Source organism: Molothrus ater, chromosome 5, assembly GCF_012460135.2.
Source record: "Molothrus ater isolate BHLD 08-10-18 breed brown headed cowbird chromosome 5, BPBGC_Mater_1.1, whole genome shotgun sequence".
NCBI classification, from domain to species: domain Eukaryota; kingdom Metazoa; phylum Chordata; class Aves; order Passeriformes; family Icteridae; genus Molothrus; species Molothrus ater.
The window spans coordinates 11236492-11263762 of record NC_050482.2 but is presented as its reverse complement, the minus strand read 5'-3'; the positions used below and the strand labels follow the sequence as shown (position 1 = coordinate 11263762).

The 27271-nt window shown below is 38.6% G+C and overlaps 1 protein-coding gene across 1 annotated transcript; it reads right to left on the bottom strand.

Annotated features, from left to right (window-relative positions):
* Positions 1–1044: 1044 nt before the first annotated feature.
* On the bottom strand, positions 1045–26594 carry GNAT3 (G protein subunit alpha transducin 3). The gene is made up of 8 exons (XM_036401015.2): positions 26477–26594; positions 18822–18864; positions 15210–15351; positions 10958–11115; positions 7038–7166; positions 2266–2395; positions 1921–2074; positions 1045–1235 (listed from the first exon to the last, which is right to left on the bottom strand). Exons 1-8 carry the CDS (start codon positions 26592–26594, stop codon positions 1045–1047), a joined length of 1065 nt encoding a protein of 354 aa, XP_036256908.1.
* Between the last annotated feature and the right edge of the window lie 677 nt (positions 26595–27271).

The following is a 27271-nucleotide window of genomic DNA, read 5'->3' as shown; positions in this document are numbered from 1 at the left end:
AGTCACAAAAAATCAACAAGAGTTAAGGGAGATTAGTTCTGCATTAGCAAGATCTTTGTGTAGAGAAAGGTGCTCTGTGCCAAAGTCCCAAGGATTTTTTTTTGCCATGAGAACTGGTGGGTTTACATCTGCTCTGCAGTGGTAGAAGTTACTGCTGCCATTCCTGTTGAGTAGCAGGATTATTAATTGCTCTTTAGGAAAGTCTCATATTTAATTGTAAACCAAAAATGTTTCAACTTGCCTTTGTGCCTTATGCAGAAACCCACTGTCATTAGAATTTTTTTTCTCCTTACAGATTTACAAAACTTGCCTCCATCTTACTGTGTTTAATTTTAATTTTTCTAAAACTGGGAATTTTGTCAATTTTTTATGTGTACAGTTTTATGCATATGTCCCTCAGCTCTTCTAACAAAACAGTATAATTAAACATTCAGATTTGCACTGCTCTTCATCATACACCATCTAAGTCTGGGGGGTTTGCTTTTGAGGAATAAATGGCAGGTCACTTTCAGTTGTTTATGTAACATACAGAATACAAAACAGAACCTAAATTATGTATTGATACTGTTTAAAGCTATAGTTTTCTTTAGGCCTCAATTATAAATTCTTTTTCATCCTATCACTAGAAGACACAGGATACTGAGGTGTCCCCAGTTTGCTGAGAAGTGCTGATTCCTGGTCTCGTGGAAGATGTTACTGCTTATGGCATGGGGGCTGGAAATAGGTGATCTTTGAGGTCTCTTCCAAACCAAAGAATTCTATGGTTCTATGATATGGATTTAAATAGGAATGTGACTTTGATTCCAGCAGGGTTTATCAGCAGCTGTCATCTTTGTAGAGCAGGAACATTTTTTTTAACCTCCTCATGATATCTGGAAGGTCTGTGTTGGTCTGCAGTGCTTAGCTGTACCCAACACTCCACTGATACTAACTGATGCCTAACTGATATTGCTTCTTACCTAGAGGATTTCTTTTTCTATTTCAGTCAGCATATCAGATGAAGAGAGGAAAGTGGACTGAAGCTCTGAGCAAGGGGATGAATGGCTAGAAAAGCCCACAGTCCTTCAGATTTTCTTTGATTATTATGTCTGTGACTGCATCAAAAACAAATTTGACATTCTGAGTGTCTGTGGCACAGGTCAAGTGACAATATACCTCTTTATCTTGTTTCCTTATGTTCAAGTCTAGAAATTGTTTCTTGATGTAGTTTGCAGCATCTTCAAATGTATTTTGTCCTAGTGGAAAGAAAAGTAAAAGCAAAAAAAGACACATTTCAACTGGTACTTCCTCACAACTGCAAAAAGAGAAGAAATAATGTTTTCTGTGGTTTTTCCCCCTTTCTTTCTATTTGAATTAACTTCATACTTTAGGTATGAAAATTCTGTATCTATGCTGGCTTTTCTCTGGAAATTTCTGACACAGCCTTATATATTCTCTTGCATCAGCTGGGAAAATCTGGTGGTTTTTAATTTCCAGTAGACACTACTGTGACATACAAAAAGAGACAGACTTCCCTTATGGAATGAGTTCTTAAAATAGGAACAAAAATTTTGGATTCAGTTGTGATGTGTGTGTGAGTGATAAAATACTGACTTGTACTGAAATATTGGCTGAGTCCATCACAGCACCCTTCAGCCACCTGAAACTTTTAAATTCTCACCTTCTTCTACCACTAATGGACAGAAATAAGGAACTCTGGGGAGAGAAATGAACCCACCCTCGGATAAACTCCGTGAGTAGGTGAGATGAGTTGAATTCTGGTTGTGTCTGTCTCATACCATTCTTTCATGAGAAGATTCTTAGGTAAGAGGTTTAGTATTTAAAGGCTTATATATAGGTGGCATGAGTCAAAGTCAGTGTTTCATTCATGGCCCACACAAAACATCTGAATGTTTTTTCTCCTGAACACTCCAAACTTACCATTATACTCAGGAAAGCAGATATTCAGGTGAACTTTTGTTATTTTCTCTTGAAAGAGGTCTTTTTTGTTTAGGAACAGCACAATGGAAGTGGCTGCAAAGCACTTATGGTTGCAGATGCTGTTGAAGAGATGAAGGCTTTCATGCATTCTGTTCTGTTGAGATGCAAAAAGTAATCGTGAGACTGAAAAATCTCATCTCCATACATCATTTTTACTGAGATGTTCTTTACTGGAAAGAACCAATAGAGTGTAATAGCCTTTAAATGGTTATCAGAGAATGGGAATGTACCATCAGAGAGTACATTAAAACTTAGAAGCAAAAGGAGTTGTTTGCTCTGACTCACCACTTCTTTATCTTCCACCAGAACCATGTCATAGGCACTGAGTGCAGCACAGAATATGATGCAAGTAACTCCTTCAAAGCAGTGAATCCACTTTTTTCTCTCTGATCGTTGTCCACCCACATCAAACATCCTTTGCAGAAAAAATAGCATATGTACAATGTAAAGCACTCATAAGGATGTAGCCATGCTTTTAATGCACAGAATTCAAATGGAGATGAATGACAAATACCCAGCTTTTCCAAATATTGGTCTGTTTCCACCGCAAAAGGTCAAGGAGTGCTGTGTGTTGTTACTCATGGCTTGTAGTGGGTATAAAATGAAATAAAAAGGCTTAAATACCTGCATGTAGGATTAATAGTCAGTACTTATGTGTGGCACTTTGTGTTCACAGAATTCACAGACTCACCAGGTTGGGAGAGACCTTAAAGATCATCAAGTCCAACCCATGCCCCAAGATCTCAACTAAACCGTGGCACTGAGTGCCACATCCAGTCTTTTTTAAACACATCCAGGGATGGTGGCTCCAGCACCTCCCCAGGCAGACCATTTCAGACCTTTATCACCCTTTCTGTGAAAAACTTCTTCCTAATGTCCAACCCATATTTCTCTTGGTGCAGCTTGAGACTGTGTCCTCTGGTTCTGTCAGTGCTGCCTGGAGAAAGAGACCAACCCCACCTGACTACAGCCACCTTTCAGGGAGTGTAGAGAGTGATAAGGTCACCCCTGAGTCTCCTTTTCTCCAGGCTAAACAACCCCAGCTCCCTCAGTCATTCCTTACAGGGTTTGTGTTCCAAGCCCTTCTCCAGCCTTGTTGCCTCCTCTGGACACGCTCAAGCATCTCAATGTCCTTCCCAAACTGAGGGGCCCAGAAAAAGGAAATGTTGAGGAAATGGGGCTCAGTGCAGGACTAAGACTTGCAGGCTAGGATTTATTTAGGGCAGAGTTCTGAGACATCGATAGAAGACCCTCAAATTCAGTGTCATTTATTACTTCATGGTTTTGCTTGCAGTGAACTGACAAATTGACCAATAAGACACAGGACTGAAGGCCAGTCACACATTGCTCCCTGGCTGTGCATGAATAGATGTTGCCATCTGCTCCCTGCCCTGGAGTGATCCCTGAGCCCACTGCATAACCTGCATCCCACCTTTGGAGGGTCTCTTCACCTTCATTGGCTGCTCTTAAGCAGCAGTTCCTGGGGAGCAGGATTCCCTTCCTTTGTACAGAGGGAATTGTAGGGCTTCCTTCCCTGCAATGATTTCCTTCCACCTTTGCCAGGAATTGCTACTACCTTTGGATAGCATCATATGAACTTTATCTGGACTTTCTATGGGATCCAAAGCCATCTGGGCACACCTGGCTGGGACTCAGGGCCCTTAGCCCTAGCTTCCAGAACTCCCACTTACATTTGCAGTTTTTCAGTGATAAGGGCTAGGACTTTCTTTTCACTGTTTTTCTGAAATGAAAGGTGCCAAACTTGAAGATTTTTCAAGTGCATTTTCAAGAAAACAGGGAAAACATAAAAAAATCAAATTTATCCTGCCCTTAGGTTTTCTGTTTCCTAGTGTGCATAATGACTTTTCCCCGTGCCTCCTGTTGTTGAACTTAATACCATAAAGCCTAATCCCCCCTTGGATAACTCCTTCCTTCAAGAATATGCATCAGATCTCTGGATCCTGAAGTATCTGAAAATTAAACAATTCTTATAGCAATGAATATAATGGAATTCAGTAAGAAGCAATCATGTCAATAGTAAACAGAGCAAAAATAATTTGTTACTGAAACACTGGTTTTTGCAGTATCTTAATCCTTTCTTTCCTTCACGATCAGCAGTGTAGTTGATGTTAAAAAAGGTTATTTTTTTGTAATTTTTCCTTCTTAGGGAAAAAATAAAACCCTTTCAGTGCTCATAATGAAATGTTTCTGCAGCTGAGGAGTAATCAATTTTTTTTTTCTGGGACATTTCATCTTTTTTTTAATTGGGTGTCAAGAAAAGTGAATTATTTTGGAAATAAGGAAGTTGTTGTGGAGCAAGATTTTGATAATAGTAATGACATTCTTCCAAGCATATCTTCACTGAGTTCAGAAGGTCTACTGAAGAGTGGGATCAGCACAAATAAAGTATCTTGACTTTTATCTCTGATTAGTACTCAAAAGTCACCTATAATTACATGCCTTTCTTGATTTGTGGTGTGTAACTCTGAAATCAGGATTATGGCAGGAAAACAAATAATAAAAGCTACAAAGTTTATTCTTCAGGAAAGTTTTGATAATCATGTGAATCAGTATTCACTTCCTGTGAACTTTTAGCATATGGCCTTTGAATATTCAAGAGAAGTCAGTTAAAAAGGACAAGACCAGAGGCAAGACCAGAGGCAAGGCCAGAGGCAATGCTTAAGGGCAGTTTTTGTTGTACTAACCTTAGTTAGCTTCTCTTTTCTCAGCCCAGAACTTAACACACTCACATGTAAAACTCAAGTCCCTCAATAAATGGTAGAAAATGAGGTGATCTTGTTTTACCAAGACAGTCAAAGTTAGTCTAGAAATCTCTATATTTTCCCAGAACTGTTCTTGAAAAACTTAGCTGCAGATACAGAATTAGCGATATACTCCTCCAGTGGTACACACAGAGAGGTCTGAAGATTAAAATAAAGCTTGCCTGATTTTAGTCAAACTGCTCCTAGCACACCAATAGAAAAGACACTAGAAGAGGACCTATGAAGATCAGATCTCCTTTGAAAACATTTAAATATGTTCTGGGCTTTAAGTCAACATTAGTGGAATAAATTGAAGAGCACATGGAAGCTAAATTGCACCAAACCAGCAAAGTAACTACTAAGCAAGGAGCAAATAAAAATCAATGATTTCTGTGCAACTGTAATTCAGTTCCTGGAAGCAGTACTGGGATTTAGATTTTTACTGCACAAAAACAAAATGTTTTCTGTCTCATTCAGTTCAGTAAAGGGACAAGTGTTTAGTAAGTGAGGCATCTGTTTGTGGGTTTTTTGTTTCCATGCATGGCTTGTGACCTGAAGCCCCATCAGTACATCAGCCAAAACTCACTCTGAATGTGCAAGTGTTCCTCTCTTTATAGATGTTTCCATGGTACTTATCAAACTTGGTGCAGAGACATCAGGATCCTCCAGTTGTTTTGCATTGCTATGGCAATGCAAAGTAGCAGTCCCTGGCTGGTTAACATGGATTTGTAATTGTTCTGCACCCCTTTAGCAGCTCAAACCCCTCAGACTCCTTTGTAGTGATTTTACCTAAGAGTACTCAACTGGCTGAAACCACCAATGATTTACTCACATAACACCACTGTGATGCACAGCAGAGGGTAAAAACAGTGGGGTTTGTGTTTGTGGTGGCTTTAAGAGCCTTCCTCTTTTTTACAGAATAAATTTTGTAAACTAAATTTTGCAGACTAAATTTTGTAAACTGAATTCCCAGTTGTGCTGCATTTTCAGCTAGACCCAAATACTAATGCTGATATTAGTATTATATATTATATATACATACATATATATATATATAATATAATATATATATTTATTCTCTTATCAGGGCTGATAACATCCTTGTCAATGAAGATTTCCCTCTGGTGGTTTCTTTCTCCACCCTGAACTGATTTCATACATGAACTATGATTGTAACCGAAGGCATTCAAATTTCCAATGTACAAAGCTGGAAATACATTACTCAGAGAAAAAGAAGATGATGTCCATGACATTGCCCTGTAGCATTTTTGGGCAAATCATGAATTTTCATGCATGATCAGAATATTGATACATGATAATAATTTATTTGTAAGACATCTACTTCAGGATCTCATTTTGTATGTGCAATCTCTGTTGTGTTAAAGCATCTGTGTGGTAGCATAGATGGTTTGGGGAATGCTTAATTGGCACATGAGGAAAAAGAAAGAAGCCAAATGAAAAATGTAAAAGTTATAATCCTCATGCTTTATAAATGTCTGTCTCTACAGGCAGTTTCTTGTCTAGACTGCATTTCTCAATATGTGCCCCAGCTTTTAAATTGAGAATTAAATGCATTTCAGTCCACAGAGAAAAGGATTATAGAACTCTGAAATGATAATAATTCATTCAAATCCATCTTCATGTGCAATTAGATGCTTTTAATTGGTTCACCAAGCATAACTAGATCTTGAATATCTGAAAGTGTAAAACATTTCTGTCAAATTTCTCAGAGGCATTATTTTCAAAAATTTTTTCTGAGAATTTTGGTTTTCATCTTAAATGATCATGAAGATATGTTTGATAATGCTGAAATTCCCCATGGGAGAGATTTTTTTTTTCTTTTTTTTTTTTTTTGGCCAACTGTAGTGCATTCCTGTGCTAAAAGCAGTTATTTCCATTCTCAAAAGAAGAGTGAAAGGTTAAGAGTATGTGCAAATTGGTAGGAATCAAATGTTTTTTGCATGCTCTTAAGGACATTTAAGTAGGCAAATTTCATAATGGCACAATTATTCAAATGGCAGGATATAACTAAAGCTTTTTAGACATTTGCATACGTAAAAATGCCCTTTTAGAACCCAGTATTCTGTGACCTGTTTGTAATGGTCCATTATATGCTCGAAGTTGGAGTACCGATAATAAAATATCTTGCTTTTTCAGCTGTGTAAAAATGTTAAAGAAAACTGGATTCAATGCTATCACAACGATATCACCTGTGTTATATTAAGTCAACACCTGTGAAAGAAAGTACTTAAGAAAAATAAAACCCAAGAAAACTATAAAATAAGACTTTCCTACCTGAAGTTTAAATCCTTGAAAGAAAACTGAGTCTCTATAATCCCAGTTGTCTGCACTCGGGAGTGCAGGATGTCTTGCTCAGTAGGGACATAGTCTGGCATTGCCAACCTGTCCAAATCATTGAGGTAACTGGGGAGAGTGAGAAAGAAATGGTGGTTGGTGAATTCAAAAAGTGAAATGTCCATTACATTATCACTCCACACTGAGCCCCTTTTAAATATGTTATGCAATATCCATATTTAAATACGGTACTGTTGGTTTTATACAACTGAGTTGCACAATTCAGAGGCTTTTTTTTTCCCTTCTATATAGAAGTGGAATTCAATTGCACATAATAAGCATCTTTCTTAGATTTGCAGCTAAGGAAAATCCTTATTTTCCCTAGGGATGGTTGAAAACCACCTTGTCAGCAAAGAGGTTTTGGCCATTTTCTCTCAGCAAGTGGGAATTGCTACCTCAGGGCAAGAACCACAAGCATCCTGCAGAAGCAGATGCATAAGGAATCACCTCAGCATGTCAGACTGGTTGCAATAGTATTTTCCTTCCTAGGTGAAAGGGAGGGCATAATATTTTGGGAGAATTCACTTTTAAGGGCTGTTTTTCCTATAGACCTCTCAATTTACAACACGAAGGTACATAGTGATTTTAAAAAATATATTTTTAGTCAAAACCAAAAGCTTCAATGAAGCTGAGAATCCCCTTCTGAAGAGCCCTTGAAAAACTGTGGATTATCTGTTTTTATTTCTGGTATACACAGATAAATCTACATAATATGAGAACCCAAACCAGATCTTTGAAGCATGTTTTTGTCCAACTCTTCTCTGTCTCTTATAGTGGCAGACACCTTTCTTTAAATGGCTGGGCAGAGCCTCTGAATCCTACTGGCTGGTCTGGGAATCTGTGCAGAGAGAGGTTATGAGTTGACAAAAGAAAAAGAAAAAGGTGTGCTTGAGTAACTTCCTGCATTTTAGCTGCTAATATTCAAATAAAGACCAAAACCAAAAGCAAGAAGCCACACAATAGCTGAAGCATTTTCAGTGTCCAATTGGCACCTTCCTATTGGTAGCCTCATCTCTGGCAAACAAACACTGTGTCTCTAATGGCTGTTAGGCTCCATGCTTTCTTTTTTCCTCTCTGCACTAAGTCTACAGTCTCTACACTGAACCCAGAAGGAAGTTCTGCTGCTCAGTTTAACCAGAATCTTCCAAAAGAAACCTCACAGATCATCATCCTTGTGTGCAATATTTAATAGATCTGTAAGTTAAAAAAAAAAAAAAAAAAGAAGAAGAAAATGAAATAAAATAAAATAAAAATTAAAAATGCTGGAATTTTTCATTTGGATATTTCCAAGTTTGGAAATGGGATTTTCTTATTTTGAGTAAACTGTATGGGAAATGGGATTTTCTTATTTTAAGTTGAATAAACTGTATCCAGTCTGCAAGGGGTGTTGAACCTGATCTGAGTAATTCAATGTTTTCCGATTATTTGAGGCCAGAAAGCAATCTGTTGGGGAAAGGGGAAAAAAAAAGCAATATAGCTCTGTTTCTCTGAGTAGGGCCTGAGGCAAACTCAGCTCACTTTTGTGAAAGGCAGAAACAAAAGGCATTTTGTTATTTATAAAACATGTAAGCACTAAAATAAACCCTTGCATATAAAATAAAGTTCTGACAGTTCTTAGCCACAAATGCCTAAATTCAATTCAACACAGCCAATTGTCATTGCATAAAAAATTAGACCAAGTCAATTATGCAGTTAAAGGAGCAGGAGGCAATTTCAGGCTCATCCTAGAGCCTTAGGCAGCTCCAAGGGGAGACTGCAGATCATCTCCTCACTGGGAAAGGAGGGAATGGAAGCTGGTGGGTCAGTAAATGCTGATTTTCCTTGGCTTGGATGAGGTGACAAGGCCCCTACCCTGAGAGGAAAATGGCTGAGATAGCAAGGTGCACCATGTACTACAATGACATGTAAAGTCACAATTTATAATTCCAATCTTGCCCCCTCCATGCCCATCATTCCATTTTAAAACAGAAATAGTTCCAGGTGAGTCTAAGGGAGAAATTCCAGCCAAATTTGACAAAGTGGGAATTTTTCTATTATTCAGAAGAAGTAATTGTTTTTTTCAATTAAAACACACAAAGGAAAAGCAGTGATCAAACTTCATTAGCATGAGTTAATAATGAAAAATCTCAGAGAACATGATCTCAGAAAGTCAGAGTTTATACAGTATTAATCAAGATTCTATGTAGGAGCTGGTTCACAGGCACTGAGAAACAGGGTTTGGGGTTTAAAAGAAATTGAACTGCAGCATTAGATGGTTGATTGTAGCTGACTTTGAACTGATCATTAGAAGCCCAGCAGTAAGGGCAAACATTAAGTTGATTTTAATGATTCAGAGCCAAAGGCTAGAATTTTAGAAGCATCAGGTACCAAAAAATGAAGCTAGAGAAGCAGAATTTTCAAGAAATTAGCAGAAATGTTCAAGTAGATGAAAAACATCTCACTGTAGCTGTTTTTAATGTAAATCTAGAAATATATAATAATTACAGACACAATCTATATCAACCTCCTTAAATACGGAAACCGATTTCAAGTTAGAACAGGAGACAAACATTAACACTGAAAAGGAATTAATTTATGTTCTTCTATCTTCTATGTAGACAACAAACCTTATTTGCCCAGCAGAGGGTACACAAAAAATGTTAGCTGGTAAATAGGGTTTAAATTTTGTTTTAAAGTTAAGAGGTAATTTTCTTTTACTTATTATGTCTAGTTTGTTATGGCCTTTTAGTGGGAATGGCAGTGGAACCTGTCAGAAAGGGTTTTGTAGAAAAAAATTGCTCTGTACCATTCTTATAAAAATACAACGCTGCTATAGAATGCTGTCAAATCAACAAAACAACATAGGCAATATTTTCTATGTTTAGGACTCTTGCAAAAGATCTTCATTCCTGTTTGGAAGACATAGGAGAGGAAGAATTTTTCATATTTTTTCTGCATATTCCCTGCACTATATCTACAATTTTTGAACTATGAATGACTTCAGGTTGCCTCCTGAGGTCCAGCATTCAGCTATGCCTTTCTTTTCCACCCTGCAGGTGCCCTCAGCCTGTAGGAGGAGCTCCAGGAGTGGGGGAACCTCCACCTCCAGGTCTCAGAAGATGGACCTCAGCTGGAACCAACCTCTGTCCCAGATCTGGAGTCAGACTCGAGTACTCTCGAAAGACTCTGACCCAGTGACACCTCCCTTCATGGAGTGTATGAGCTGGGTGAGAAGGTAGCCAAGCAAGACTGGAGCTAAGCAGGACTGGAGCCAAGCCAGGGGCTCCTGAAAAGTCTGAGGTCACTGATTCATCTGAGGTGAGAGATGTGCCCCAGCTGGAGGGTGATCCTGCATAGGGGTGGGGGTGAGCAGCCCGAGTCAGCCCCCTGCTCATCTGTCTGGTACCTCCAGGGCTCAGAAAGGGACCTGGGGCTGTCAGGCTTGGAGAGCACCTCTGGTTCAGCCGAGGTGGTAATGGCCCAGGGAGCACCTGTCTGCGCAGCCCTGTTAGTTTAGAGGAAAGTTTTTATAGTTTCCTCCAGACTTACATTTAGCATCTTGCAACATATGCAAAGTATCACTCTAGGTAAAAGCTAAGCTGTTTAGAGCCACCTTTCCCTAATTTTGTCTTAGAAGTACTCAGAGGGAGAACACACTTTTTTTTTTTTTAACCATTCAAACAAACCCACAGACACAAGTTTTTTCTGAAACCTTGTTTTCACTTCTTTCCTCCGGCTAAACATTTCTGACATACTATAAACCTTAGTAACCCCCTCATTCTTCCAGGTTAACCAGCAATGATTTGCAGAGGCTGTTCTGCGAGGGGGACAGACACTGTAGCACACACAGGAGCCAGCTGTTGAGCAGCTGTGTCACCTACTATGCCGCCGAGTCGCTGAGCTGGTACTCCGCTGCCCTGGCGAAGCACGCCTGGGTGCCGCCGTCGCGCCACAGCTCCTTGATGAGCTCAACCAGCTCCTGGGACATGCTGCCATCCTCCAGAGCTGTTGCCATGGCACACAGCTTCCTTTCATCTTCCTAAAGAGAAATTTCAGTAAATATTGTGCAAGCGCGCCGTGCCCCTTCACCTCCTTGAAGATGAGCTTGGTTTGTAATGAGTGGAAAGGGCAAAATTTCTCATTTTCACTGGTTTTTCCAGGTTGCTGTACTCGCCTCTGCATGTAAACATCTTTTTACAGGCTCACTTCCCTTTAGGTAGTGCCAAGGTTTCACAACTCTGAAATTGTGATACACAGAGTTTTCATCTTTTATGGTTTTGTTTTGATATGAGGGCTCAGTTTCATTTTGCCATAGGCATTCACAAATAGTCCAACTTGGATGGAAGGCTTTTATATTAAGAGAGTAATAAGGTATCAAAAATTAAATTAAAAAGGACATTTAAATTTAAAACATGTTACAACCATATCAATGCAGAAATCTATATCTAAAGTTGGTTTTGAATGTGTTTATAAGAAAAAATTTCTAGCTTCTGACCCCAGTAAGAAATGTGACAAAGTGAATATAACTTGTGAATGCATTTCCCCTATGTGGTGAAGAAGAAACCCGTACAGAGTAAAATCCCAAATATTTTAAATATATTATTCTCTAATTTCTTCCTTTTGTAGCCAAATGAAAATATTTTAAATAATCTAGTTCATTGAAAATATTTCTTTTCAGTAGTTAACAGCTTAGGAATTTACTGTAAATAAAGAGCATGATTAAAATAGTCATTTGATACACTGCTACAGCAAGGGATAATTATAAAATATAACTCCTTAGTCATAGAAGCAGACAACTCAAGTGACTTGCAGTCAATAGTTGCAAAAGTATAAATGGATTCTGACAGACACTGTTTTGGCAGGGAGTATGTTTTATTCAAAACCAGGAAGCATCTTCACAAAAATTTTTAACAAATTTATTTTAAGAATGTGCTATATCTTTATGTCTCAAGAGGAGCTGCAGTTTATGGAAAATTTATAAAAATCAGAGACAGATCAAAAATTAAACACTGCATTTTTTTTATGAAAGAGAAATTGAGTAGGCATGGAGAAAAAAATAAAAAGAGAAATTGAGTAGGCATGGAGGAAAAAAACCAAAACTAGGAAATAACCACTAGAAAATTTTCTTCACTGGAAAGAGGGAGGGGGACAGCAGGATAATTGCCCTTCTACATCAAGCAGCACCAGCTCCATTTGCACCCCCATCCCCTCCTGCAGTGCTGGGATCAGCAGAAGCGAGTCACCCTCTCGTGTGTGCCTCACATTTGTCTCCAGGGTGCAACACTTGTTCAGCAGAAAGATAAGAGTTGCAATGTTCTCTGCTTCAAGATATGACATATCACGCAATGATTACAGCTATCCACCTACCTGGCTGGATTTGTAGGTTGAATGGCCTACAATCAGAAGCCTTGAGCTCAGAGTCTCTAGGTGTAGAGGGTACACCTGGAGTTCATTGATTGTTCATTGATTTTTATGCAAAAGGGGACAAGTGTGGATTTTCGTGCTTACATAATTGTCCTGGTAATAAGAATAATAAGGAGTAGAGGTGAGATATCCTGGTGTGACTTTATGATGCTTGTATCTCCATTCCTCTTTTGAGCCCAGAAATAAGTTTTGTACTTTTATGGCTGGTTCTGAGAGAGAAGGGGGAGAGAAGTGCAGAGTTTGTTATCAGGAACTGCACTTGCTCCCCTGCATCCTCTCCTGGACTGCGCTGTCTGCAGCACAGCAGGACAGAGCTCTCCTTTGCTTTTAGTTAGTTTTTAGCTAGCTGAGGCATAGAAGTTCCCTGGACTGTGGTTTTTTCTTTTTCTTGGACCTGTTTAAACTTGCTCTGCTCTGAACACCCAGAAGAGCACCAGGAGCTCACACCTGTGGCCCACACGGGTCTGGGAGAGCATTTCCAGCACAGGAGGGACTGGTAAGAGACTGGGTGAGATGAGCTACAGCCCACCAAGGGGACTTTCTGAGGCTGTCATCTCTTTTGGAACAGCAAGAGCTTTTATTGTTTAATATTGTTAATTTTTTGTGCTGGTAAATGCTTTGCCTGTTAAATAAACAGTTTTTTCCCACTTTTCTCCAAGGAAATATTTTCCTGAACAATTTGGGGCAGGGGCTGATTGAATCTGCTTTCTAGAGGAACCCCTTTGAAGGTTCTCTCCCAAATTTGTCCTAAACCCGGACAATAATAAAGAAAGATAGCAGCAGATTGAACTTATCACATTATCACCCTGATTTGTACAACCTTTTGTTTATCTCTGGCATTTACAAAGACTTCAGGTGATTTTCACACTAAAATAGATGGGAAAAATGTTTTAAAGAGAAAAAAACTACCTTGCTTCCCAGAAAAGATGTTGTTTAAATTAAGTGTTAAGGCCTTTTGCATAGCAGTAAGATGTATTTGCAGGCAGACCTGGAGCATGAGTAAGCACATTGCTTTTGGGACCAAGATAATCTCAGACCTTGAACTAGATGACTTTGAGCAACTAAATCTGGATCAGAACACATAGCAAGAATAAAGTCCAGCTGAAATCACTGCTTATATCAAAACAACTAAAGCTTATGAATTTCTTATGATTTTATGGGAAATGTAAGATAAGTTTTTGGAGGTTTTTGGAAAAGAAGGCAATGTTTAGTGGCAATTCAAATAAATGTGACCAGAATTTCTATTTTCTCTAAAAATCATATACAGATTGCTCTTCTGTCATTCTGGGGGAAAAGAAGACAGGCCCTGCAAACATTCTATACATTCACCTGCGGTCCTAGAAGCCTTTTCTGCAATGACAAGAGTGAGCTGACTGGGCTATAAATGATAAACTTACAAAAGCTGTGTTTTCTGCATTTGGTTATATATAATGCTAAGAAATGGACTGGGCTATTTTACAACTTCTCCGTGCTGTGAAGTCCCTTGGAAAGGGTATCTGTGAAACTGGCATAGAGTGAGCCTGTACAGATATCTCAGAAAGTTTGTCAGGGTTGAGAAAAGAGACTGGAACACTGGGGCACAGGGAGAACACATCTCAGTAAGAGGTGGCAGAGTCTGCCCCACATAGAGGAGCTCGTGGGCTGAGCCAGGCAGGGCTTGTGGCCAGCGCTGCAAGGTCCAGCTGCAGCCATGGCTTGGGTGGTTGATGGCTCCTTGTGCAGTACAGCACATTAACATTGCCCTGTTTTCTGTGTGCTGCTTTTGGGCCTTGTTACGTTTGTTTGAATGACTTGCATTCGTGGAAGATATTTAATTTCTATTTTTTCAAATGCCTGTATGAGCTTTAGTAACCCCTGGAGATTTTGTTTATCATTTTTTAGGTCAAAGTACCGCACGTCATTATAATGAAATGTTGACTTCAGGAACAAGTAGAGCTCTTTCAGATAAGCAGATGTTACTCCCTCCAAGATAAACCTCTAGGGATTAGGCAGAATTTGCCAAAACTGGAATCAACTGATATTCTGACAGGCATTTGAGAAATTCTCAGCAAGATCTGAATTACAGGCTAAATCATTGCACAGACAAGAAAAGTTTTTCCTTTATTTCTGTCCTTGAAAATTCAGTGTGATTGACAGAAGACAACAGGTCTTGTTCCTGTGGCTTTGCCTCCCTCTGCCTGTGCGGAGGATTTTTGACTGTGTCAGGAATGTTGGACACCACTTCCCTGTGGTGCCAGTGTGCCAGTAGTGCATCCACACAACAGGGAGGTCTCTGTTCCAGCACAAATGGCAGACTGAAATGCTCCCAACATGTCTACATAACCTTCTCTCACAGGGCTGAACCCCAAGGTTTGGTCATAAAAATAAAATATTTCTTACATTTCTCAATAGCAATAAATAAGTGACTAAGCAGCTAAGAAAAGGTTCTTTTTCTTTTTTTCTTTTTCTGTTTTTTTTTTTAATGTCTTTGCAACTTGAACATTTCTTTTGTAGCAATCAAAATGGGAGTTTATGCAAAAGTTAGGCATCAGTTTTGAGAAAATAAAAATAAGTGAGGACACTTTGTCACATATAACTCAAATGGAACTCAGTTTCCACTGTCATAAAGAAAATACCAGATCCTCCTTGTTCTACTAGTCTCTACTATTACGTTACAAAAAATTATAAGTGTTCCAATACCTATTTCAAGAGAAAATGTGTCATACTCACAATTCTACCAGGGTTTTCATAACTGATTCCTAACTTAGTCATTGCTTTCACAATGGCCAGGATGGACTGCACTGCATTACTGTAAATGATTGGTCTGAACTCCATGCGCTCCTCGTAGGTGAAACCATCTTTATGGATGATTCTGGTGAAAAAAAAACAACAACAAAAGGCTTATGGGATACATTAAAAAAAAAAAAGCCATGAAAAGTTAGATCAGGCACTTTTGTAGTCAGTGTGAGAAAGAACTGAATCCATCTGGCCCTTGGAAATGCATTTTTCAATGGTGGATCTGCCTATTCTGCTAGAACAGGAAACAGCAGTTTCTGTCTTTGTGAGGTCAGTTGTCTGCAGCCAGTCTGAGAGAATATAGATGCTGTTTTCTCTGCTTGAGGGTTAATCTAAAACAAAGCATGAGTCTAGAACAAGAGTCAGGCCCATCCCTGGAGATATAGGGCAATATGGAAATATATAGAGATATATTTCTGTACTCAGATCCCAAATGTTTTACTTTTGGAAATTGCAATATTAGTCACAGGCTGTCGCTGCTTGTTCAGCCATTCTGATTTTTATCCAGATTCTTACCTAGATAGAAAAATTATTGGCAAATATGTTTCAGCACTGGGAGGCAATTATCAAGAAAATAAGAAAAAAATTAATATTTTTTGTGCATCAGATACAGTTTCTACAGTAATAACAAGGTCTTGTTCTTATTATCTCCAGGCTTTGGAGACTTACATTTTACTCCACAGGGTAAAGAGCCTTAGTAATCAGATTCAGTAATCTTTCTGACAGAGGAATTAGAATTTCATAATCCTCCTTGACTGGAGAATGGCATGTGGTTAAAGTTCTCCAAATCAGTGTGCAGATTATATCACGGCTTAGAGACATCTTTTTTCCACGAGTTGTGAAAAAGGATGAAATCTTCACCCACTTTGGCCTGGTGTGCTCTCAATGAACAGACTTGGAACTGATTTGGCTTCTGGAACCAAGGCTCTATTCTCCCTCACCTCAGCTGGTCAGAGATGAAGGCTATTAAACACAGAATTTCTGGCTTTGGGGTTTGGTGTTTTGCCCCATTTTGCCTGAGATACACTCTGGAGAGAGCTACCTAAGTAGCCAAGTCAGCCCTGTCAGAAAATAATTCACTTAAATAAACACACACAAAACTCAGATGACAACTGATGTGTCTTAACATCTCTCTGATCCATGGATGTCAGAAAACTCAAAAGTTGCATTCCTGTGCCTGTAGGAATATCATCTGTAGGAAAAAAAATCTCTCTAAAATGTTTTTCCAATCACTTCTTGATCAGGCAACTCTATGAACTCTCTTTTGAAGCCTTGTTTTTTTTTGGGTTTTTTTTTTTGAATGCTGTTTTCATCATGAATTCAGATGAATTCTGCAAGATTCAAAGGAGTCCTCTTGAACTTGGGAGAAAGAAAAAAGAGGAGCTCACTGAGCAGGGACCCTCCCTGTTTTATGTATGCAGTCTTCTGAGGCTTTTCTTCACAAAAGCAGGGCTTCTCATCAGATAGGTGGCTGTGATTCAGTCTCAACAGGAGTGATGAGTTACCAAATATCTTGTTTTCTGCTTTTCATTCATTGAAATATTTGTAGAAGTTTCAAACTGCTAAATAAAAGCACAGCATAGAGATATGCAACTTGGTTTTAGAAAAGCTAGATTGCACGTTGGAAATTATGCAGTTAGAAGCACAGATCTCCAGAGATGTTTTATTCTTTTTAGTAGCTCTCATAACCATCCTCATCTTTTTATGGTGCAAGGGCTTTGCAGCATATCTTTATTTTGAGTATCAGAAGATATTTTTTAAAGTTTAGTGGATCGATATAACTTTGACTAAGACTGAAAAAAAGGTGATTTATTAATTAGAAAATTATGTTATTAGCTATACAATAATTATGATTTTGCTGGAAATTTTATTTTCAGCAAAATTATTTCTTTTGTAAACATCTATGAGTGTTCTTTAGAAAACGTTATGCTTCATGGAAAAAAATTAATTAATTTTGGGGGTTTTAACTGAAAAAAAATCCCTTGAAAAGTCCTTGGTTGTGACAGAAAAATGACACTTTATATGAAAAAATACAATTTTTGTGAACAGTTTTCCTGTAAAATAATTAATATTTGTGATAAATTTGACAGGTCATAAATGCACAAGTCTTTATATTTAACTCTCAGCTTTGCAGTGTTCTCCCCGTCCTCCATGCTGTTAAAGCTTATCAGCTTTCTTAAAGTGCTCAGTTCAGAGGAACATCTTTAATCTGCTCCTGCTTGGGGAAGATTTGAGCACAACACATCTCAATGGTTTGCTGAATAGGGAGGGTCTCCTGTATGGAACTCAAACCAGTAATGAATTTATCTACTGTTTAACTGGAAAAAAAAAGGTTAGCAAAGTATTTGGTGGATGGTTCTGAATCTGCTTTATTACAAAATGAGTTGCTTTAATAGTAGAAATTTGTTCTTATGACATAATATCTTTTACTTAACTCTTTAAAATGCAGTGGTGAAGATAAGGAAGATAATAAATAGCTATTGGTGAAGATAATAAATAAGTAGGGGAACTTAAGTCCAGAATAGTATTACTGATTTCATAAACAGTTTGCTTGATTTTTACACAGGAAGAGATTGGTGCTTACAAAGCGGGATCAAATTTTAACAGCTGCAATTCTGTGTAATTTTTTCTCTATTTGGACAGGTTTAGGAATCAGACCAGGACCTCTCTATGAAAATAAGAATAGACACATCAGCAATATTTTATCAGGTTGTGCAGTAAAGGAGGATTTGCCATCAGCGCAAGTATGGTCCCTTGAACTTTGGTGGATTGTTAATTTAAACCAGATAAATAATTAGCATTTTGGCTGCCTTTAAAAGAAAAACATGTATGAATTTAGTTGTAACCTGTTTCACTGTATATGAAAATATTGTCAAACTAACTTGTAAATCAGCACACACATGTAGAAAGATGCAAATATTTTGATATTTACTCTTGAAATACAGTGAAATCAAATTAAATTAATAGGAGAGATGATTCACAGCAAGTGTAATTAAACTGTGGAACTACTTGCTGTAGAAAGCTGTGGATGCTGTTAGTTTACATTGGTTCAGCAAAAGATTCAGGGGTAGACATGAATAAACTGAGGGCTGCTATAGGGACAGAGTGGTCCAGGATGGTTTCCAAGCCACAGATCATCAGATACTGCCAGGGCATCCAGCACAATTGTGTTGGCTTGGCTGGTGTGATGATGTGCAAACATCCTTCACTGGCATCTGCTGGAGACAGGGCTGCCAGGTGGGTCAGCCATCACTGCTTGTCTCTTACAGTCATAGTTCCACCACAGTGACTCCTGCCTAAGCCAAGGAAGCAGATTCCCTGTTCTCCATGTGCATGATTTGGTCATTCAGATTTGACTACCAATCCACCTGTGTGTCTCAGACACTTGGTGATTTTCTTTATAGTGTGTTTGAATGGAAACCTGATTTGAATGGTGTTTCTTTGCATTTTATTCAAATAAGCATAAATATTTTAATAAGACTTTAGCTAGACAGCTTATACCACAAATACCAAATTCAAAGCTGATATGCATATTCAGATACTTACTTCATTTGCTTTACAATAGTGCTCTTTCCTGACTCTCCAGCACCTGCAGAAGGGGAATGTGGAGAAGATATGATTGATAGATGAATAAGAAGCAAGTATTAAAAATAACTCTGTGGAACATAGAATTTTCTGTCTATGAAGAGAGGTACAGATGTCTTAGTTTCTCATTGTACCAAGCATAAAGCCTCCCTAATGTCCATTTGGATTTAAAAAGAACAAAGTCTGGGTTAAAGTATTAATACTGATAAGCAAAGGGCCACTTTAAAATAAGTGAATATTCAGTCAATTAAAGAAAATTACAGAAATTTTAGTTAGCAAGTAAATAAAATATGGATAATGTTTTGATTTAATCTTTGGCAGATGAGCAGGAAAACATGAACAAAGTACAGCCTCTTTTAGTGTCCCATTATTACCTGATTTGTAGCTGCTCTTTTAATTTGTATTATGAGCTTTTGTAAGCCAAGTGAGCCAGGTTCATGCCCTTTAGCCAACTTCTGTAAGCAACTGGAAAACCAGAGTGTAAAGATTTAAATGTGGTCTAGCTCATGATGCAGAGGCAGCACACGAGCAAAAGTCTTGACACTGTTTTTTTGTTCCTCTGCCATGTAGTCTTCTGCCATGGAGCCCTGTGGCTGGAAGTGGGAAACCTGCAGAGCAGTGCATCAGTTCCACCTTGGGAATGATTCTGCAGGGAAACCCCACAGCTGCTGAGGAGGTGCAGGCATTTGCTTACACAGCGAGTTCAAGAACTGGGGCATAGGTTTGGCCAGATTATGCGCTGCTAATTTGCCCTCTTATCTCATGGAAAGTGAGTAATCAATGCAAAGTGTGTCCACTGCAAATCAACACACCTGACTATCATTTGTCAGTCAGAGTGATAAGGGTTGGCAAGAGCTGCCAAAAAAGAGATGGATTTTAAAAGCAGCTGAAGAGAGGATTTAACTTTGTGAATCCATGGGATAGGACTCATAGAACCAGAGAATAAGACCCCTCAAGAATCACCCTGTGCCTGAGAGCATTGTCCAAACACTTCTTGAACTCTGCAGGTCGGTGCTGTGACCACTGCCCTGGGGAGCCTGTTCCAGTGCCCAGCCACCCTCTGGGTGAAGATATCCAACCTAAGCTTCCCCTGACACACCTTAATGCTCTTTCTTTGAGTCCTGCCACTGATCTTGAAGTGATCAGTACTGACTGTCTGTTTCCCCTCAGGAGGATGTTGAAGATTGCAGTGAGACCTCCCCTCAATCTCCTCTTCTCCAGGCTGAACAGATCTCAACTGCTCCTCTTAATGATTCCTCTCCTGACCTTTCACCATCCATCCTCATGGCCCTCCTTTGGATGATTTCTAATAACTTACTGACTTTTTATATTGTGCTGTCCAAAATTGCACACAGGGCTCAAGGTGACAAATATTCTTCATATTTTAAAGAAACTGAAATATTCATCACCAGAATTTGTGCTCTCTTTCCTGGTTGCTGATGCTGTGCCTGAATCCCCCAGGACAGGGCTGTCCCTCCTGGCTGCCAGGGCACTGCTGGCTCATGTTCAATTTGCCACTGACCAGGACCCCCAGGTCCCTTTTCCCATCAAGGCTTTCCAGCCTCTCATTCCCCAGTCTGTCTGTACATCCAGGGTTGCCCCACCCCAGGTGCAGAACCCAGCACTTTCCCTGGTTGTATTTCATGTGGTTGGTGATTGCCCATCCCTCTGATTTGTTGAGGTCTCTCTGCAGGGCCTCTCTGCCTGGGAGGGAATTGACAGCTCATCCAAATTTAGTCTTGTTGAGAAAGTTCCTCAGTATTCCTTCAAGTCCTGCACCCAAGTCATTTAAGACAATGCTGAAGAGAAGCAGGCTGAGGATGGAGCCCAGTGGGACCCCAGCAGTGACAGGTCCCCAGCCTGATGTCCCCCATTCACTGTCACCTTTGTGCCTGGCCTGGGAGCCCATTGCTCTCCCATCGTGTAACTCGGTTATCCAGCTGTGAGCTGGACTTTTCATCTCTTGTGAGAGAAAGTATCAAAAGATTCATCACAGCTTTTCTCTTGGTAGATTACCTATTCCCTCATGGTATGGTGTCAAATATTTCTGACTAAACCAAAATCCGAGGCCCAGACTTTTTAACCAAGGACTTCTCAGTAAATAGAACCAACTGATTACTGACTTCTCAAACACGTTCTGTAAAGGTAACAGTATTCAAATGACAGGGATTCATTTACTCAAATGAATCACAAGAGACAGCAAACCACACTCAAAGCATTTTCTGAAACTCATGATGTGAATGGTAGAAAGATCAAGAGAAAAACAAGCCCGTGCAAAATGGGCTGATGCTGCCATCTGCCACAGTTTGGAAAAAATGCAAATTTTTTGTACATCATTTATTATCCTCTCAGTGACCTTCTGAAGAACTTGGTAAAGCCCTGTCTACAAGGTACTGTTTGCTACAGTTTTTGTAGGGAAGAGAGGAAGCTGTACTGAGAATTTGTGCATTCATCTCATGGAAAGATGCTAGGAAACATAATATAGAAATTAACTTCTCTTTCAGGTCTGAAAGACACTGTTAAAATAGAGTGAGAGATGCAATTTATATCTTTTGGATGCAATTTTCTATATCTGCTCATCTTTAATTTATGAGCCAATAATACTTTTATCAAACAACATGTGACTTTCAGACTTTGGCTTCACCATGGAGTATCATCTTAGTTGTAGCAGCATTTTCAACCCAGAAAGTGGGTCAGGAATAATTTTATTTGCACTTGCTTTTTAATTCCTTCCCTTCACCATGTAGCCTCCTTCTTTGGACAGTCCCTGGTATGGAAAACCAGGGCTAGGGCTGCATTTCCACCTGCTGCAGTGGATTTCTACTTGCAGAAATAGTGGCAAAAGTCCATCACAAAAGACCTAGAGTGATTATACAGGGAGCTGAAGGCATCTTCTTCAAGCCTAGATTTTCTGAACAATAGATAAGAACTTAGGACGAACAGTCATGTCCTGAAGCTCAGAAAGAACTTAATTAGGGTTTTGAGAAGCTCTGTCAGCTCTGAAGATTTATAGGTCTACCTGACAGGTATCACCATATTTTATATGGTCATCACCATATTTTATATTTTGCATATTTAAGATCTAGCTGAAATTAACTCCTCATTTCTGTCTCTATTCCTTTGACGTGGATGACTGCACAGAGAATACTGGCACAAAAGTCTCAGTCAATGTCTGAAAGTCTGGCTGTCACTGCTGGGGTCCCACTGGGCTCCATCCTCAGCCTGGCTCTCTTCAGCATCATCTTAAATTACTTGGGTGTGGGACTTGAAGGAATACTAAGGAAGTTTCTCAGCTCCCTGGGAGCTGAAAGATGTCCCCACTGCTGGTAGCATCAACACTTCCAAGAAATCACCTCCACCATGCCCCAGGGCACACCACATTCACCTTCAGTGAGGTGCTGAACTCTGGCTGGCTGTAACCTGCATCTCCTCTTGCTTTGCGTGCTCCAGAACTGCATCCCACCATATCCCAAGCCTTCCATGGTTCTGGGACTGGAGAGCAGGCTCAGGAAGAAGAGTCATGCAGCAAGGCTGCAAAGGAGCTGTCCCCCATCAGCCTGACACAAATCCCCCTCCTGCTCTGGGAGTGCTCAGCCTGCTCCCTGCAGGACACTGTGACACGTAGACAGAGCAGAAATAGAGAAAAACACCAGAGGTGTCTTGAAACAGTGAGAATCCCACAAATTCAAGGGGAAACAGAACCCAGGCCCTCAGCTGTGATTTGACATTTTTGTTTTTCTATGCAGAATTTGTTTGAATAGCTGTGGAGAGTACAAGCTTTCAAGATTAGCATCTGCTGACACATTGAGGAAGGTTCTTCCATATTAAGGTGCTTTTGTGTCTCAGATAAAGAATTATTATCTCTTTACAGTTGTTATTCCTGTGGAAGGAAAGGTTTAGTTTAGAAAATTTTCCAGAATTAAACACAGGGAAATAAAAAATCCCTGCTGAATATTTTGTTTAAAACCTGTCCTAAAACTCACCGACAATGACATAAATCAGCAAAAAGCAGGCAAAGAAAATATTCAAATAAAAAAAAGAAAATATTCAAATAAAAAAGGAAAATATTCAAATAAAATCGGAAAATGTTTCACACCCCTGCCTGATCTTTGCCTGTGCCATCCAGAAGTCTGGATATTATGAACTAGAATGGAAATCACATCTTTCTGGTCCTCTTATGAGACTCAACAAACTTAGTCTATGAGAGAAAGAAACTCGAGAAAGAAAAAAAATCTAAGATCTAACCCTCTTGAGAGAGAATAACGTCCTTAAATACTGCCCCACTCTCCAAAAATGAAAATCAGTATATTCCCATCAGTGAGATTGTTGGGGTGTCTTTGTGCCCAAACCCTGTGTTTTCAGGCTAGATGTTAGCAACAGGAAGTTAAGGTTCAGTGCTACAGTAACTGTTTCATTTAACTGGTGTTATACATTTCTACATTCAGACTATTTACCAGTGATGTTTTAGTGGAGAGAAATATTTACTACAAAAACTAAACTTCAATTTCTGTTTCCCTGAAGCAGATGTTTAAGTTAAATTGTGTGAGTTGTGCCCCAAAAGGTGAGGTGAGGATGATCAGTTCTGTTGAGGGTGGCTTTTGTCCTGGCACTGAAAACCGTAGACAATGAGACATGGAGTAATACTTTGAAAATAAATAAGTTAAAATTTTAATGATTGTTTAGACTGAAGCTAGGTTCTTATTTCTGTGGAAAATCACTGCGAGCATCAGCTATTTTGGCCATTTTTGAATGTGCACTGCACTTTGCACACCTATAAATTGAAAGTTGCATCCTACAAAGAAAATGCAAATTACAGCTGATGTGGCAGCCAGATACAGCCCTGATACACAGGATATAAAACTTTCATCTTTGAGCTTGTTCCAGACTCATAAAACAACCTGATCTTTTTGAAGTATAAATGCATAGAGACCAGATGGAAAGGTTGGGGGAAGGGATGCCTTTGGCAGCATGGGAGCACCTGGCCCAGAGGATTTAATGCTCTTGGCTCCTGGCCAGCTTGTGAGGAACGTCAGAACCCAACATAATTTCCCCCCTCCCCAGTTTATATGTACATGCCATAAAACCTGTAAATCACCTCAACCCAGTTAGTGTGCTTGTCTGGGTCATAGAACTTGACATAAACAAACATAGTGCCTTTTTTTCTGAATAGAAGTTCTATTTTTTGTAAAGGGATCTGGTGTACAGCTGGAGGCTGTAGAGACACCACTCTAGATTTTAAATAATACTCTCAGAAAGAAGTCAGAATACCCTGGGCTTTTTTTACATTTTAGGTGTAAGGAAAAAAGTGATTACACTGAAAAGCTTATGATGTACATCTCATTTTTTCTGAATATTTTCTACCAACCTGCCTATTGCAAAAAGAAACTACGACATCTGGTCTGAAGCACAAAGGCAACATTAAGGCTGACTGAACAGAAAGCTAGGACTAGGCTGGCTTGACTAGAGATGCCTTTGATTTATGAACTCTAAAATTTCTATCATTTCTGATATCCCTTCAGAGGTGTGGAAAGGTAACAGGTACAAATCTGAACATGGTAGATTTAATTCTTTCCTATCTGGCCATTTTTGCAGCCCCTGTGGAATGATAGGGTGCCCATTCTGCACCTTGCTTCAGCATCTCTGGCTCCAGATGTTCAAGAGACTCTCTCACTCTGGTGGAGCAATACTCTCCTGATACATAGTTTATTCATCTCTCATTTTCTTAAGAAGAAAATTTAAGTTATTAATTTTTTTTTATCTCTTCAACTTATTTTTTACGAAGACTTTCTCATCTGTTGCTCAGGAGAACAAAAGCCTTCCAAACATTAACCACTGAAAAATTTGAATTTTTATCATGTGTAATATGAGTAAAGGAAGATATTGTAAAAATTTATAAAGAAGTATTTCAGATCCAAATGATCATTTTGTCTCATGAGAAGAGTGCTTGTGTAGCTAATGAACCTGAACTATGTTCAGGTTGGAAATGAACATAATAGAAGTTTTTTTTTCATATAGCTTGCATTGAATTTCAAAGTATTTTACTATAACTATCTCAAGGCTGTTCTTAATAGTGTCAGGAGAAGACTGATTATATACATTAAGAAACATTTAAAACTTAAGTCCTTAATACTAAATACATAGATATGTTCAGTGTGTGGGGGGGGTAATTTACTTGGTGTCCTGCTGTAAAACAGCTTCAGTAATATTGTAAGGGCATAAAAGCTTGAAGATAAAACTGCTTAACTTATAAATTCCTCTTTATCTGGAAAATTCCTCTTTATCCTATACATTCCTCTTAAAGGATTTCTTACTTTTTCCTCATGGATAAGGTTGGATAAGGTCAAAGACAGGATCCAGAATTAGATGGATTCTGGTTCTAACTCAGTGTCCCAATTTCTTTTTGTAACAATACATATAAATTACTTTAAATTTATGGAATTTTAAATGAAAATATTGTTCTGGGATTTTTTGACTGACTTAAGCTTTCCTCATTAGGAGCAATATTTTATATTACTGTGGCACAGAAACTCTTAGTATTCTTAACTGGACAGAAAAGCTTTGTAAGCCACAATCCAAATACTGATTTTACATCTAGAGTATCAAACTTCTGCTTTCCTATTATTATTTGAGAAACCTGCATGTTCTTCTCTTATTTATTTTTGAATAATTGTTCTTTGATTTTAACAGGTATAAATAGACCTTTTCATAAGATACAAAACAGAGTTGATTTACTTTATCTAATCTAGTTTTGCCTGAATAAATGTCAGTTTAAAACCATTTTCAAGAACTGCAATTACAAGAAAGGCAAAAAGAGAAACACTCCAATGATCAAAGACTGTTTTTCCATTCACTGGGAAAAACCACTGCTAACTTTTACAGGAGGCTGTTAGAAGAAAAATGTTAAGACAGTGATGGTGTTAATGTGCTCTCAGATATTTCTTGTAAGCTGCACAGCACCATGGGAAAAAAACCCCCAAGAATAAAGCTGTATCAAGAAAAAGAATGCCTTTTCTTTTGCCATTACAGCCTCTGTCTGCTAATAAATTGATCATAGTGAGGATTAGAAGTAGTAGTTTGTGTCAATATTTATTGGTATTCATCTGAGTACTTTTCATTCCACTCTCTCCATTATACATCAAAAAAAGCCATTCTAAATCACTTTCTGCTTCTTTAAAAATGGAATGAAACACCTTGAAAGATAAACAATATCAATATCTCATGACACGTGGATTTTTATGTGACCACTTATATAACTTATTCCTCCTGCAAATGAATGCATATAGATCCACGAAAAAGAGAGATAAGTGTGCTATGTTCTCTGTAAGTTTGTATCATAACATTTATTCAAACAGCAAATTTTCATTTCTCAGAAGTATTCAAAGTCAAGGATTTATAACATTTCAAATTGAATACATGCAGTGACTTGGCCATTTCCAGCCTATTCCTTATGACTTTGTGAGTGGCCACAACCAGAAAATATTTTAAATGTATATTACAGACTTGTCTTCTTCAAATAATATAGTGAGAGGTGAGAAATTCACAGTACTAAAATGTAATTCCAGAGAAAAACAACCCCTCAATGGAAAAGCATTATGAACAATTTTTATTCCATTTACCCAACAGTAGGAGTTTGACTGTCCTGGCTTCCCTTGCTGCATCTTCCTGGAGTTTCTTTTCCAGTTCTCTGGATCTCCTGGCTGAGTCCTTGCTCTCTGAACTGGCTCCACTGCCCATCTTGAGATGTTAAAAATTCTCTTTATGCAGCTGATTTACTTCTTATCAGATCAGTTGCTTTGATTCAGAAGACAACCATCAGGGCTCAAAGAAAATTTTGAAATCCCATTGGATCTCTCTGGTCAGCCTTCAAATCAAATGGTCCTTTTCACCTGTCACATGACCTGGAGGTGCTGTAGTCAAGCATTTGCATAGCAACACAAAAAGGAAGTGTCATGATGTCACAGAATTAAAGTTATCCATTCAAGATCAAACCGAGATATGCATAGATCTCCCTTCTTGTTCACGGAGGTTTTGTTTGACATACTCCAAAAAATGTGCAAAATGTCTTGAAACACGATTGGAAGCAACTACAGAATAAAATTTTCAGCTTCTGAAGCAGTATGCGCGCCTTGAAGCAAAAAAGCCAGCATTTACAATTTTTGGTTTTCACCTTTCTCAGTGGTAATAGCTATAAATATATGTATCTTATATTTTCAAATGACATCATTTGAATTTCCATAGTAAGGACATTTTGATTATTTTTGATTTATTAAATAGCATGTGGAATGTTTGCTGCATTTTCATATTATGGCAAGTGCATTTGTTTTCTTGGAGTGGTAAAAGACACCTTACAGTAATTTGTAATATCTTTTTAATAATTTTTTTGCAAACATTCCTTGAGTAATTCCTTGAGT